This window comes from Excalfactoria chinensis, chromosome 5 (assembly GCF_039878825.1).
Source record: "Excalfactoria chinensis isolate bCotChi1 chromosome 5, bCotChi1.hap2, whole genome shotgun sequence".
In the NCBI taxonomy this organism is placed as follows: Eukaryota; Metazoa; Chordata; class Aves; order Galliformes; family Phasianidae; genus Excalfactoria; species Excalfactoria chinensis.
In genome coordinates this window covers 7337729-7350574 of record NC_092829.1, presented here as the reverse complement: position 1 = coordinate 7350574, position 12846 = coordinate 7337729, and the positions used below count along the sequence as shown (strand labels likewise).

At 41.0% G+C, this 12846-nt stretch overlaps 1 protein-coding gene across 1 annotated transcript in view; it reads right to left on the bottom strand.

The window, feature by feature from the left end:
• Positions 1–4662: 4662 nt before the first annotated feature.
• JAG2 (jagged canonical Notch ligand 2) overlaps positions 4663–12846 on the bottom strand; it is a 60173-nt gene continuing 51989 nt past the window's right edge. The window contains exons 22-26 of the mRNA XM_072338902.1: positions 12652–12767; positions 11145–11390; positions 10579–10710; positions 9431–9587; positions 4663–7058 (exon numbers count right to left, since the gene is read on the bottom strand). Coding sequence (XP_072195003.1) covers positions 6586–7058; positions 9431–9587; positions 10579–10710; positions 11145–11390; positions 12652–12767 — 1124 coding nt within the window. The 3' untranslated portion in view covers positions 4663–6585. The remainder of the gene's footprint in view (positions 7059–9430; positions 9588–10578; positions 10711–11144; positions 11391–12651; positions 12768–12846) is intronic.

Genomic DNA, 12846 nt, shown 5'->3' with positions numbered 1-12846 from the left:
TGATGAAAGCTTGTAAACAAGGAGCAGCTTTCATCTTCAGCATCATGTGCAGTTTGCACGCTGTGCTGGGACCTGCTGCTGAACTTGGGGATGGAGATGGGTGGGAGCTCTTATCTCCTTAGTGAACCACACAGCAGAAGCATCCTAGAGCAAGGAGGGAAAGCAAACATGGATCCTTGCTTTGGAGGGAGACAAAGTGCAAAAGGACCCCAGGTGTGCTCCGTCTCACCCAGAGAACCAGGCCAACACAGTCTAGAGGCAGCTTTGTAGCAGTCAGCCTGCTATGAGAGAGCAGCTTTGTCAGACCACCTCCAAGAGATGTCACCTGCCCTGAAGCAAGAAAGCTGAGGGCCTTTCCAGCTCCTGTGTTTGTGTGGGCAACAAGCCTAGAGCTTGGCAGCTACAGTGCATCCACTGACCCTGAGCCTGGAGGGGCTGGGTCACAGTGAGCATCCTGCTGGCTGCAGTGGCCCAGCTGTAAGTGCATCGAACACCTACAGCTGGGAAGAAGCAGCCTCTCCTCGTTTGGTTTTCATTTCCAGAAGTTGGCATTGCTCTCTCCCCCAGTAAATAATTAATCGCTCAGATGAGCTGAACCAGAAGCTGGCAAATCAAAGCAGCCCAACTTCTGAAAACATTTTGCTCACAAACCCCTGTTCATCACCATAGCCCCGAGCAGAAGAAATGCAAGCCCAAGCAGAATATAGCTCCTAGGCTGAGTACCCAAATTTAGGCATGTGGATGGAACAGCTTAGCTCCAAGGATTGCTGGGACCCATATAGACCACCAGAGTCAATGGAAGCAGCAGGTGCTTGGAAACACTGCAAATCAAAGCTCTCATTTAGGACACTAAATATAGAGCAAAATTTAAACACCCAGGCTGGAAAATGTTGGCCAAGTCGTCCCTCTGCTGCATTTCACCGTGGGACCCGTTCATACAGGCTGCTCCCACCAGATGCCCCTAGAATGCTTTGGGTCTCTGCTCCCACCGTGGCTGCTCATTAGCAGGCGACACAGTGCAAAGTAGGTTCTCCTCATGGCTTCTCTAGAGGATATTGCTGCACTTGAGATAACCTCCTGGTTTATCAGCACTGAAAGCGATGGCAGCGGCTGTCAAAGCACCTCCCCGAGTCCCTGGTGCCTCAGGGCTGCTATGTCTCTCATTTGAAAAGCAGGGGTTAGGTAGTGCCACACCACTGAACTCCTGCAGCGGGGTCAGCCCTACACCCATGGCAGTCTGGGACTGTGAACATAAAGGTACTAAAGGATGGACAACCCCCTCCCTCTCCAACCCTGCCCATAAGTGATATCTGATACTATTTAATAACTATATAACATACATAACGACATGAAATGCTAGCTGCTAAATAGACAGAACTGAGATTTTAACCAGCATCTGAATGAAGCAGAACATGGATACCAGTGGAAGCCAAAAGGTAAATAACCCACTGGTGGCTGTGATTAAGATCTGGATGGAGAACAGTGCTGTCTGGGGGACACGCACACTTCTGGTCCTGTTCAGTGTGGATGAGATCACAGGATAGAGAAGAGGTTCCTTGCAAAAACTTCTGGCCTAGGAAGCCCATAAAGCACTGACTTTGAGAAGCTGGATGAGAAAGGTCTCATGTTCTTCTTTGCTGCTCTCTTGTGCTTCCCTGATGCATCTTCTGCTGGCTACAGCAGGAAACAGGTTGCTAAACTGGATGAACCTTTGATCTGAGCCTCTACAGCTGTTCACTGAATAAACTTCCACTCACAGGTAGGGCTGTGTTAACTAGCAGGTAGGGTTACACCCATAGATACACTTCCAGCCAGGTGGCCTGGCCTTCAAAGGGCCTCGCGTGTGCCGCTACCATAGCAGTTTCCAAACCTACTCCACCATTCCTTGGCTCAATCTTCCTTAACACGCAGCCTATCAGCGTGCCAAATCTGTTGCAGGGAAGTCCCTTCCAACCCCAGACTCCTTCAGATGGATGGGAGAAAAGATAGCACAGCAGTGAGACAGACACGCAAGTTCAGAAGCCCTTCCCCACCCAGCAGCGCAAAAGGATTTGGGTCGGTTTTGTGCATTTGATTTCTTTGGGCAAAACATTTGAAAGCAATTCTCTTCTAGGAGCCCAGAAAACAGAGCGACTCCCCAGTTGTGGCCTTGTATCTCTACAGGATCGTACCGAAATGCTCTGTGCATAAGGACTGGGTGCTATAGAAGATAGAAACACGGAAAATATTCAGTGTTGCTTCGTTCTGAAGGGAACCTTTTGTTCCTTTTGAGTTTTACAAACCCATTCTCTTTATTCCAAGACTTGCCAAATACTAAATACAGGAGGCTATCTAGGAAGGGGCTGCTTTCCAAGCACTGAACAGAACAAGTCTGAGATTCAGATTTTTTCCAAAGCAAGATTCTACCAGGAATGACCCCAACAGCTTCTTCACTGGTGAGAAACAGCAAAGCCAGTCACGAACCTCCTCCCTCCCAATAAAAACCTCATGTCACAGCCAGCACCGAGCTACTACCAAATCACCATCTCTGAGAAGTCTTGTTTGGGCTCATCTGATCCCCATTGCATCGCAAGGACTACAACAGCCCATCAGCACTGAAAAACAAGAACGAGCATCCAACTGCACTGAATCGATGTGCAGATGACCTCCATGCTGCCCCTAATCCCTTATCATCTAAGCTATCTCACAACCAGCATCACAACTAATATTGCTCCGCAGCTATGTTTCAGGAGTACTAATTGGATTGCCTGCTGGAGAACAACACAGAAAATAGCCAAAAGGATCAAGCTTACCAAGTGTTTCCCATTCACATCAGATCTGTATAAGAGTTTTGGAGAAGTTGGCCTGGAAATACTAAGCTGTTTAAAAAGAAACACTCGGCCCATGGACTTGTTTTACTCATTCCTTAGCGCAGGTAACAGTTCCTTTAGAAGCGAAGTGGTGCTTAACACACCTGCCAGTACCTGCACCATCAGCCAGTTGTGATGCACAAGTTTAACGTTTCCTATAAGAAGTCAAAAGGAAACAAATCCAGAGTGAAGTCGTGTGAGACCAGCGGAGAAAACACGCAGTTATTGTGAGAGCAGCACAGAAGTAAAACCATATCCAAAGTTCTGGTGAACTTGAAGTCATGATTTGCTTTTTTCCCCCCCATCTTTTAAAATACTTTAAGTTCTCCAGGCTCAATAGCTTGCAGGTGAACAGCACTACCATTCCACACCTGTTAAGCTGCTTTCACAAAGCCACGTGGGAGCAGCTTTTTGACAAGGCTCCTTCCTGAGGGCTGGTGCCAGTCATGATACAACACCCAGAGCCGTGGGTTTGAGCAGCTAGCGATGATCCGACTGCAGGTTTTCACCCACTTAACTCCACATACTATTCTGGTAATATGAAGAAGCAGATCTGCAGTCTTCAAGGCCAGTGAGCCAGCTCACTCCTGCACAACAGCAACACCCTTAGCACACATATAAACCTATTATTTCTCCTTTATAACAGCAAGAGCCACTACATTTAGCTGCACTCACATAAAACCTCCCAAACAAGCAGCACTCTCTCCCTCCACTACGTTATCAGAAACTCCTCCCTGCAGCAGGAACTTGCTGAAGACTCAAAATAGCCAACCTTACAGAAGACAACAGCTTCCCAATCTGGCACTGTCTTGAATTGCTAGTGTTGTTCCCACTATCGCCAAGGAGCTATGGCAGCCACCTAGGTTGGTCCTTAGTCCAAGGAAACCATTTTAGAAGGTCACCAAAAAGAAGTGTCAGTTCCTTGCCTCATGACTTGCATTTCCACTCCTCTGTCAGCCCTTCAAGGAAAAGAGGCAGATATCTGAAAGTTGGAAACCAAAAGGTAACAACAGAATTTGAGTTTGAGAATTGACTTAAACAGCTCTCATTCATCATGACAGAGACAAGCCAATCCCGATACCCCAAGGAAAACAATGATGGAATAACCATATGATGACAAGAATAAACACCTTGACTACTAGGAGCTAAGATCCGCTTCAGATACTGACAGCTACTGGAAAAAGCAAGCATTTATATCCTGTATTTCTTTATACAAGAGTTCACGTTTCACTGAAGAAATTCCATGCATAAGCCATTTAAGTCATTGAAAGAAACAAGCATAAACCTACCTACTCAAAAGAAACTGGAGCATGACAAGAATATCCTGCAACTCTTCAAGCCTTTTAAGTTTTACTTAGGGAAAAAAATAATCATTTTTGGTAAGAGCACTTCAAGCCCTTTCATGTTTGACTGCTCTCTCATTCCCCAAATAAGTACAACGATGTTGCTAGACAAGCCTCTGCTCAGCAGCTGGGAGCAGAGCCATTTCAAAAGGCACACAGTCAGTAACCATCAGCAGAAAAAGACTTTTGTGCTGCAAGGTAACGCAAGAGGCAGCACAAAGTGTCATAATTCAGGCACTCAAAGTGTCTGTGCCTCTAGACTACACGTGGGACACCACCTCCTACGCTGATGGTGCAGTCGTGGGCACGGTACAACACTGCCAAGCAGGCTCAGGAAGTATCGACACAAAGGCTGTGAGCTGAGGTTACAGGAAGCACCACGCGTTGGATCAGGGCTTCCTCTCCCTGTTCACTCCGCCTTCATCACATCAGAGCTTCAGTCACTCAGAAAGCAAACACAAGGTGAAGTATCTTACACACAATGAGGGAATCATTTTATTAGATTATGGAAGACAGCAGCATTACAGTACAAAAAGTTACAAGAGTAGCAGGAAAAAAAAAAAAAAGAAGTGTTTTTGGTTTAAATACTTAGGATTATACTGGGGAACATGAGAAGGATAAGTACCCTTTTCTAAACTCCTAACCAGGTTATCAAAATAAGTTCTGAATATTCAGCACAAGTAAAAAAGTTACAACAAACATCATTATAAAATGCTTTAATAAATAGTTTCTTTTCTGAAAGGCTTTTTTTTTGTTTGTTTTTTTGTTTGTTTTTTTTTTCTCTAAGAACATATCAAACAAAAATGTACTAAAACAGAAGATCCTGCAAAGCAAATCCTGCGTTCCTGTATAAAACAACTGGTTTCAAAACATCGGTGTTTATATTGTTCGTGGGCCAGAGCTGATACTCTCAAGCATCCGCTCCTCTCGCTGGCAGGGTAATGAGGGTATGTAGTGTTCTGCTTCTTCAGTGATTAAAATAAACGTGGTTTTGCCCAGTTAATAGCACTAATAAAGCCTTAAAAAAAACAAAACCCTAAGCCTTCCCTTACAAATAACCATTCCCAATGAGGTACTCCCACCTTCCGAGCTTGCCAGCCATTTTCTATTAGAGCGAAAGATGAATAAAGCACAACAGAAACAAGATTGAGGAAAATATTGTTCCCTTCATTAGGCCTGTATTTAAACGCAAAAATAAAAAGGTAATACCACATGTAATTAATTAACATATTCACAAAAGAAAAAAAAAACAATGCCTCGCTATGTTGGAACTGTACAGTAGATGCACCTGTTAGTGTTCTTGAGATGGGCTGAACGTGGGGGATAAACAAACATTTCTGGATCTATTTACACATAAGTGGTTATGCTCCTATGTAAATACAAATGACCAACAGATTCCTAACATTGATTGTATTAACATCATTTTCTAATCTGGACATAATACCAAAAAAAAGAGTCTTATAAACTGCCATAAAACCTCCTTTTCTGCAACATAAATTAAAAGGAATGACATGTAAAAAAAAAGAAGACCAAAATATTTTAAGTTATTAAATCAAATATACAGAGTGATTCATTTAATATGTACATATTTACACAAAAAAAGCACTTTCACTATTAGAAAATAAGCTGTGTCAGTTGGGGAACCCAGAGTTCTCGCAATTTCACTACGTCCATATGGCAGTCTTTGACAGTTGCTATAGAAAAAGTTTCATCTCAAGGCACTTGTCACATGCTTCAATACTGCAATTCTAAAAGGAATCCAACAAGAAATTAAAAAGGCCACTTTGAAACCACAGTTGAAAGATCTCTATAATTCCTTTTTGTTCCTATTACAAAGCGTGTAAGGCAAATTTGGAAAGAAACGAAATCTTACAGAAGCTACTAACGTAACAAGTGCAGTGAGCTGCCATTCATAGAGATTCAGAGTCAAGAAAGCAGTTTAAAGTTCACACAATTTCCTCAACCAGGAGGTTTTAAAGCCACCATTAAATTAGAGCAAGTAATAAAAAGAAATACATTCTGTAAACAGTGTACAGTCTTTTGTAATAAACTTTACACATATTGAAAATACAACCTCTCCTCTGCCACACAGCGAGTGGATTATAAGTAAACTTTACAAAAATAGCAACTATCAAAGATTACTCGTTTTTCTTTTTTTTTCTTTTTTTTTTTTTTCATCTGACAGTCATTGAATAATTTATACAAGGCTAAAGAAACAAAATAAATTTTATTTATTATTATTTTTATTTATTTTTCTTTTTTACGCAAAATAAAGAAACTATGAACATTTGACTCCGGATACTTTTTTTTTAGTCCTTGATGCAAAGCAGAGATGTCAATTTCTCCCCTCCCTGGTAAGGGTAGGCGCAGTCTGCCTACATTCCAAATACAGATTAGTCTCTACTGCTTTCAAAGTTGGATGCGTTCACATTTTTTACAGACCTGTTGTCCATTTTGCCTATTTGAAGGGACTTCTTTACTGGACTGCTCTCTGATGCGTCAGATGCCTTTGAGGGCAAAGGCTTTGTGAGTTTGTGAGAGAGGAACTTGTCCATTTCCTCATCTCTTTCCTCCTCTTCATCTTCCTCTTCCTCATACTCTACATACTCCTCTACCGCATCACAAGTTCTCTTTTGAGGAGATATGAAGTTTTTGCATTCGTAACGAATGTCTTTGTTACTATAAGATCTGTCTATAGGATTTCTGATGGGATTTAAAGGCGCCCACTGGTTATTGGCCCCCTCTTCTCTGGGAGGATGACTTCTTTCTCTCTCTTTTCTTCTCTTCCGAGTCCACCACACACAGATGATGATACAAGTCAGCCATACAACGCTAAATACCGCACAAAGAATTGGAACCAAATAATCTAGAGGGCAAATGAGAAAAAGTCCTGAGTTAATGTAGCTAAATAGACAGCACTCGGCAGCTGCAAGAGAAGGTTAGTCCATGTCTACTAGAGAAGCTCTATTCTAGGTCGGTCCAAGGAAGACTTTCACAATGAAGGAAGATGTCATTACTGCACAGCAGTACATGTTCAAAGGCAACAGCTCATCTGGAAGTGCTCTTTACTGTTCTTAAAAAAACTGGACTCCATCCTGCTTAAGAACAGGGGAAAAAGACTACATTCGAAATGATGCTTATTCCCCCCTTCTTAATGGGAAAACTGGTTTTATAAGCAGCATCTTCAAGTACCTACATCAAGTTAGCCCAGAATCTCAATAATAAGGAAAACAAACCTATCTTCATAGGAGGCAGACTGTGCAGAGTATTATCCCTCTAATTTGTTTCAGAAGTAGAACCAGCATTTATATCAGAAATCCACATCAAGTTTCTACTACCAGACAAGAGTTCCATTGGGTCCACAGACAGTTTCCTCCAAGTTTCCTAACACAAATCCCATTAATGTTATCCAAAACACAAAGACCCAGTTTATTTCTCTGGGAAACAATTTCTGAAGATATATGTTGGGCATTTTTTTCTTACCCAAAGGCTTTGCTACCAGGACAATATATATATTTTTTTAATAAGGAAGGATCCCCATATTGTAAGTAGTATGAAGACATCACGTGGTTTGCCTTTGGTAGGCAGAATTGACCAAACTACCACTCCAACCTCAACTCCAACTGTAACTTGTCATCATTTTCAAAACAACTGCTTACAGATTAGTCTGCAAACAACTGTACAAAACCAACTCTTCAACACCACAGTCATTCATGCCAACATTAAAATGCCTTCTGAACATGTTCTTGTGTGAAGGTTATGGTATGCATGATCTGATATTCCTAAACTGAGCTGATCAAGAAGAAAATGGTTGGCCTCAGGTGACCTAAACTCATATTTGATCATACTGGGGCAAGATTGCACTCTTAGCAGTAACTGCTAATCTCTGCTCATTTTTCCTACACAGTTTAATATTAAACTGTAAATGTGGCAGAGTGGGAAGAATTTAAAGAAAGGAACTCTTCCTATCAGCCTCTTAGAAATAAGGTTAAAAAAGATTCTCATGCAGTGGATCACCTCCCTAGAGATTTCATGTAAATATATATTTCCATTAAATTGTTTAAGTGTCTAAATAATCATCTCCATCTAGACATTTCAGCATACCACAGAAAACAGACACATGGACAGAGGGCTTTGCATCAGTGCTTTTAGGTAGGTAAACCTCCAGCATGTTGTACTTTTCTTTTTTTAAACCTAAAAGGTAGAAACACCAAATCAAAAGACCACGAAGGATCAGGTTTGTAACCACTCCAGTTAAAGAATTAGGGACAGTTGGTCAATACTGAGCATACACAGTGAAATTAGGATTCTTAAACTCTCAGAGCTAGTGCTCAAGAATCAAGTTGACATCTTTCCACTTTCATCAAGGATCTCTGAATTTCATTTATGCTGGTGGCAAAGTAAACCTCTCTCTCTTTTCCCAGGATATAATGCATAATAAGAACAGAGATGCTAAAGTATGTCAGAATCACAGCTCCATTCTTTATCTTCTATACAATTTTTGTTCAAGACAAGATCAAAACTTGTTCACTCATTTAGTGGAGTTGAGGAAACAGTACATTTGCCAAGGCTTTAACAGATTAAAGGAACTCCCCTAAAGGGGTAACACAAGGAAAACTGAACCACCAGGCAATTTACTCGTTGTTTTGACTATGGATGAAAGATCTTCTAAAAGATTATGCTGAGGAGATCTAGGAAAGAGTTGGGAAGGTCTCTTACTGTCGTAAGACTTCCAATTTGGGGACCCCTTAACTGAACTGCTGCCTACCAGGGGTCCTCTGCAAAACTTGCTTCTGTTTCCTCTAGGCACAGCAAGTACAGCAAGGCATTAGGTGGTACATTTCAGCAGTGCCATCTCCATCATCATCTTAAGACCTCGCAGCCCCAGTTTCTATAGTGCAGCAGCACTAACATCTAAGGTCTGGCTAACGTTGGAAAACCAGAAAGGATATAACAAGAGAACTTTTGATCTTGTGAAAGATATGCTTAGATTACAGAAAGAAGTTTGAAGTCAGAGCCAAAACAGTGGCAACAGTAGGTAAGGACATTATGGCAGAGATCAGATTAAGTTTAGCCTAACACACAAGCACAGAAACTTGCTTAAAGCCACCTCCCCGTTGCTAGTAATAGCAATTAAAGAAACAACTCAGTATACCATTTCTTCACACAGACAAGATGCTGACAGCAGGAAATAGAAAACAGTTTAAAAACACAGGATGAATGCATTGGGAACCTTACCTGATGATGAATTCCCAACAACTATTGTCTCCACTTTGACTTCAGTTACTGCCAACATAACAGTGCTGTTTTGCCGCTTGGTGATTGCATTTACTATTATATTAGCAGCATTCTGTATGAGACTATTATCTTGTTCATCTCGATGTGGGACAAAAGACTAAAAGGAAGTAGAGGGAAGATGAAAAATAGAATTATTGCAATTATTTAGGCAGAGAATTCTAATTTTTAAATTCAGCTGCCTCTGAATTGATATCTTAGGTTGAATTTACCTGACAGAAGAAGAATAACCTTAAAGCATTCCGTAGCAACAGCATGGACAGTTTGATACAAACTGCAGATGCAGTTTCAGGCCTGACAGGTAACACATCCTGTTGCTAATATCCAGCATATCTGAAAAGGCAGCTGACTTCCATGTTCCTTACTCTGCTCTGCTAAATTTAGTCAACTCAAAGCACTTCAAGACATGTGGATTATCTAGATAGAAGCCTGGACTAACAGCAGTCTGCTCTATTTATACCATACAGTTTACTTCTTGCATCATCACTCAGCATGTTCTATGCAGCACTGGTAGAGACACACTCCAGCTTCTGCCTGGATAAATACTACCATGAAAACTAATTATTTACTTGTAAGATAGGGAATAAGAAAGCACTAAGACTGGGCTAGAAATGCCTTTAAAGCAGGTATTCAGCTCAGTAAGGCAAAAGCACTTTCACATATCTAACTTGCACCCATTTATTTAACTTGAAACATTTAATGAATATCCTGAAGCATCCATACTTGATGCATAACACCAACCTCTTCACACTGACAAAATCCAATCCAGCTACCTGCAACTGTATCTCCACTGAGGTCAGTAGCCCAAGACTTGCTAGAACAGGTAGGAACCTGTTCACTAATACACATTGAATTAGTCTAAGGCAGTAGCACAGATAGCACAGTAGGCTTCTGTCATTTAAAGAAGCTTGCAATTCATCTATCTAGCAATGCAGGAGATCCCATGAGATCACAGAATCACTGTACAGCCAGCCTAAGCCAACAATTGCAGTGCCTGCATCAAAGTGAAAGCAACAACCTCCTCCCTGGCTCAAACTAATACAAAAACATTTGTATGCATGCACACATGCATACACACACCTCATACTTACAATAGCAACTTCTACTGCATTCTCTGTGGAGTATGACAGATCACATAATATTATCAGAACTCTGTCCCTGGAAACAGATCTAGTAGCTGGTAAATACCGAATTTCTGAACAGATATTTTCAGTTGTAGTCCCCTGTTAAAAGAAACAGACTGTATGAGTTCAGTTCCAGCAGAGGCAGTACATAAAAGTAAGCATCTTCAGAGTTTTTGCAGTTACTGAGATCTGATGAAAGAAGAAAAGAAGGCAGCAAAGTAAGAAACAGTTCTGGAATGGCGGGTAAAAAGTTGACCATGTAATGACTACCCTATTACAGCCCAAGACAGGCTCAGACTGTAAGAAACAATTAACTTCTTTGATACTTAAAAGGCAAACAAAATATTCAGTATAAATCCTAACTTTTCCTTGCCCTTTAGACAAACAGTTTATATCAACAGAAGAGTCTAAAAATAAGTAGCTAAAAACAAGTAACTGCAAGGAGTTGTGTTAGAAACATTAATCTTCCATGTCTTGACATGGAATATCTCTCTACATATATTGCCATTCTTCATTAATAATTCTGTTCTCACCTGAGGGACTTTGTTGCCATTAAAAATTAAAGTAATCCTAGCACAGTCATTGTCCAAGTACCCAGAATTAGGCAGACACTTGATATTAGCAGGCAGAGGTTCAGAGGCACTGCATTCTCCCCATTCAGTGCATGGTGGCTGAAAACATTTCATATACTTCTCCTGGCATTCTTGACCCATGGGACACTGGTAATTTGAATTCTCCCAATGTTTGTGTAACAGACAAGGTTTTTTCCCACACCACACCTGAAAATAAAGAGCAAAAGAAGTACTGTTACAGTTAATTGCTCTTATGCATCAAATCAAAATAAGCAATTTGCATGAAAAGGACATGACCTACTACTGATTGTTAAAAAAATATATCTTTCTACAACATTACAGTCTTAGTAGCAGACAGAATTGCTCTTCCAGAGAATATGAGCATTTTGTATTGACTGCAGTATAAACTGAGCAAAGGTTACCAATGACACTGATGACACTGAAGGATTTGCAGATTAATCTCAGATCACTTTGAACTTCCAATATAGTTTTTTTTTAACCAAAGTAGTTGCACTCACTACACCACTTCTACTTATTCCTCAAAGCTGCATGCTGCATTCTGCTGCACATCCACAAGACTCCCTTCACAACAGGAAGTATTTCTGCAGTTGTAGTTATAGCCATGCACTGTTCTCTTTAGAAGAAAGCTTCAAACACACAGTATCATAGAGTCTAAAATTGCACACTGAAATAATTAAGAGCAAGTTATTTCTTTGCCTACAGGGCATACCTACTACTAATACAAAGGCAGAACAGATCTGTGAGAGCCAGAAGTTTTCAAACTATTGCTTCCAGTGAAACGTGGGAGACATCCAGTTGAGGCAATGTCATTAAGTACTATTAGTTCTTATCTTGAGCCACCCACCTAGCCTTACAACTTGTAAAGCAGCACAAGTCTTGTCTCTCCCCAGCTGTGATGTAAAGCTGCACAGCAACCACAAATCCACTAAGATATGCTATCACAGCACGGCTGAAAGTCCTTAAGTACATATATGCTAACACGTTCCATCTGCATCTAGGCCAACCATATTTCTTCCAACATACAGTCCATAATATACAAGCATTGCAATTTGTCAATTCATAAAGGCAAGTACCATCCACTAAGGAAACTGTTCTTTACTTTGGCATTAACATCTCTCAATTAAAAGCTCTAATGTTTTCAAAGATTTGGCAGGGAAGTTTATCATCTCAATGATCATTATTCCCTTACAGTTCCTAATTATTTTTCTGCAAGGTGCCTGTCTGTTTCTAGAGCTCGTTACGGCAGGCAGAGAACAGAACAGAAGCCATTATAAAGGCAAGCCTATAAGTGTTTCTACAAGAAGGCACTGGACATTCAAAGAAAAGGCTGTTTGGGGGTGACCTATGCAAGAATCTAGACTGAAAAAAAAAAAAGAGACCAACCTATGTATGACAATTAAGTATGTTTCAGCCAGAATGTCTTAAGAAAATAGGTCAAAATACCTACCTTGGTGCAGTCAATACGGCCATCCAAACAGTGGCAGCTGTTGCATTCTTGATCCCACCTGCTGCCATGAGGGAAGGTCATTCCTTTAAGCCAGCAAGGCTTCCCAATTCCAATCACTAAATAAGAAGTACACAGACACTTCAGAGTTACTGAAGCTGTACACATTTTAAGAAAACCTACTTTTGCTGCTGTTCC